At 43.2% G+C, this 2730-nt stretch overlaps 1 protein-coding gene across 1 annotated transcript; it reads left to right on the forward strand.

Moving 5' to 3' along the window:
- Positions 1-373: 373 nt before the first annotated feature.
- LOC108370861 (hyphally regulated cell wall protein 3-like) lies at positions 374-2185 on the forward strand. The gene is made up of 2 exons (XM_017626279.1): positions 374-1818; positions 1849-2185. Coding segments are annotated over exons 1-2 (1446 nt in total). The 3' UTR covers positions 1850-2185.
- Positions 2186-2730: the final 545 nt, after the last annotated feature.

Here is a 2730-nt window from a genome sequence, read left to right on the forward strand (position 1 = left end):
TAAAAGATCGTGTTAGTATCTAAGAAGGAGTATGAAAAGATCGTGTTAGTATTGTAAGAGTATGTACTTAGTATACCCGCCCTAAGCTTTAAGTTAAGTTATTGTAAACTAGGCATAAGGTGATTTGTGTTTATACCATTAGTGACAGAGTTATGGGTCTAGCCCTTAAGGCATGATCGCCCAGGATACCGTTTTGAAAATAATTAGCGGAATAAAGAGACATTCGATATTTGATAGCGAGAACGACGGACATGTTTTAGTAACCACTTAGCCTTCTGAATATTTCATCAGAAGTGGTCTTTTGACCCATCATAAATCAAAGTAATCTAATCGCGAAGTAAACGTTCAGTTAATTAACATTTTGGCGCGCGAGATGGAACACGATGTAATCAAAACTGAAAAGTATTCACTAATGCAGCTAAAAGCATGGTACGCCGCCGTGAGCGTCAACGTATGCGGCGCCAGGGTATTGCTGGCCGCCAGGTTAAGTGAACTGGCGGTAGAAGCTGGAAGATTACGCCCGGGCGCTAACGTCAAGTCTGTTGAAAAAGGCGGCGTAAGTTTCGGCAATGGCGCAGACAACGGGAATGTCAACGTACAGCAACATCGAAAGACAACTACAGGAGGGAACAACGGCGAGAGTGATGGTGAGAACAATGGCGAGAACAAAGACAATGGTGCAGGCTGTAACGAAGGTGCGAAAAATGCAGCAGACAACGGCGATGGTGCGGCATACGAGCAAAATATTGTAACATGTGCACGTAGCGGTACTTTGGGCGTCCGTTTTTCCAGAAGTAACGGAGGCGTCGATGGAGCGAGTAGCGGTGAGAATAACGGCGCGGCGTCTGGCCGCAACAACGATAGTTTCGAAGCGAAGCAAATAAAGGTCGAGTTATTGGGCAAAGGGATCGAACTCCTAAACTTACAAAATGCCCTGTTCGAAAAAGAGGGTACAATGGCAGTAAGCGTTGAAAAGGCGAGCAATGATGCTCCGTTCGAAACTTTGATGGCGATTATACCAACGTCCAACAGCGACAATGGTGCGAGCAAAGGAAAAGGTGAGAACAACAACAAAGATGCGAACAACGACACTGAGACGGGAAACCACAATGCTGACAACGGCAACGGTCCTTACGGTGGTAACGGCGATGGTGAGCAGCTGCATGAGTTACTCCAAGAAAACTACAATGTTCTGTGCATGCAAAGTAGAAGGTTTGGTCGCCTGGTAACGAACCAGGAAATAGTTTGCGACGCGCGGAATACGGCTGGGGCGAAAAATTTTTCGGTTGGAACTCGAAAGGGAAAAGGCTATAGCAACAGTTACAATATACAATTCGAAGCCAGAGGTCCCGTTCGAGATGATAAAAACTTGATAGCTAACAGCAGTAGCGCAAGCATTTATGGCGGCGCAGGCAACAGCTATGGCGAAAACAACGACATCAGCGAAGACAAAAGCAGAGCCGTAAACAACGACAGCGACACAAACAGCAGACGCACAAACAAAAGCGCCGAAAACAACAGCAAAGGTGCCAACAGTGCGAACCCCAATGGTGATGAGCTCCAAGCAGGCAACAAGATATGCATGCTAACAGAAATATTTAACGGAAGCGGGTGTAGTAAAGATGCAGAATGCCGCCCAACTTCTATATGTTTGTCGTCTGAAGAAGCAAATATGAAGATGCAACATTCGGAAAAAGAGATGGAGTTTCGGAGATTTAAGCTACAACTGAAAAGTCAAAACGCAGTCGTATCAGCAGCGGCAGACCATACAAAGCCCGAATTGCCCTGTGAAACGATAAAAGAACTGTGGGTTGACTACGTGGCTTTGAAATATGGCGCCCTCAGCTAACACACTATCAACATACGTGGCAAAGATGTTCACAATCTGAAACAACATTCCAAACCGAAGGTAGTATAAATACGGCGTAGAATCAGGTGATTCTATTTGTCAGGACGGCCGAGTTGTAAGAGTATGTACTTAGTATACCCGCCCTAAGCTTTAAGTTAAGTTATTGTAAACTAGGCATAAGGTGATTTGTGTCTATACCATTAGTGACAGAGTTATGGGTCTAGCCCTTAAGGCATGATCGCCCAGGATACCGTTTTGTAAATAATTAGCGGAATAAAGATTCATTCGATATTTGATAGCGAGAACGACGGACGTGTTTTAGTAACCACTTAGCCTTCTGAATATTTCAGTATTTAAGAAGGAGGTATAAAACCCTAGCCTACAGATCTATAGTTGAACCGCACTTCATATATTGTCTAACGATCTTTTTCATAGCTAATGACACACAAATTGATAAACTTCAGAAAATGCAAAATAGACCTATGATATTTATTTTGAACAAACGCTACGATACACCCATACAGGATATGATCGCAGAGTTAAATTGGTTGAGCATTAAACAGCAAATATTCTATCACGCTATCAAATTCGTGTTTAACATAAAGCAGGGTAGGCTTCCGGATTATCAGAGTGACAACTTACGATATATTATTGAAACTCATTCATACTTACTAAGGGAAAACAACAGCTTCAGGCTACCGTTATGTAAAACGGAAGTTGACAAGAAAAATATCTTCTATAAAGGGTTGAAATGCTTTAACGAGCTACCTGTGCAAATAAAACAGTGTGAGAACGCAGGCACTTTCAGGAGGCTGCTATTTAACTATTGCAAAACACTGGCTATTAGGTAGCAAGGATTGGCATGGAAACTAGTCCTTTCC

This window comes from Rhagoletis zephyria, unplaced genomic scaffold, assembly GCF_001687245.7.
Source record: "Rhagoletis zephyria isolate East Lansing unplaced genomic scaffold, Rhagoletis_zephyria_1.1 Rzeph_scaffold_04525, whole genome shotgun sequence".
Taxonomy (NCBI): Eukaryota; Metazoa; Arthropoda; class Insecta; order Diptera; family Tephritidae; genus Rhagoletis; species Rhagoletis zephyria.

Excerpts from the sequence above, each read along its gene's own strand:
- LOC108370861 (XM_017626279.1), top strand. The coding sequence starts at position 374 with ATGGAACACGATGTAATCAAAACTGAAAAGTATTCACTAATGCAGCTA.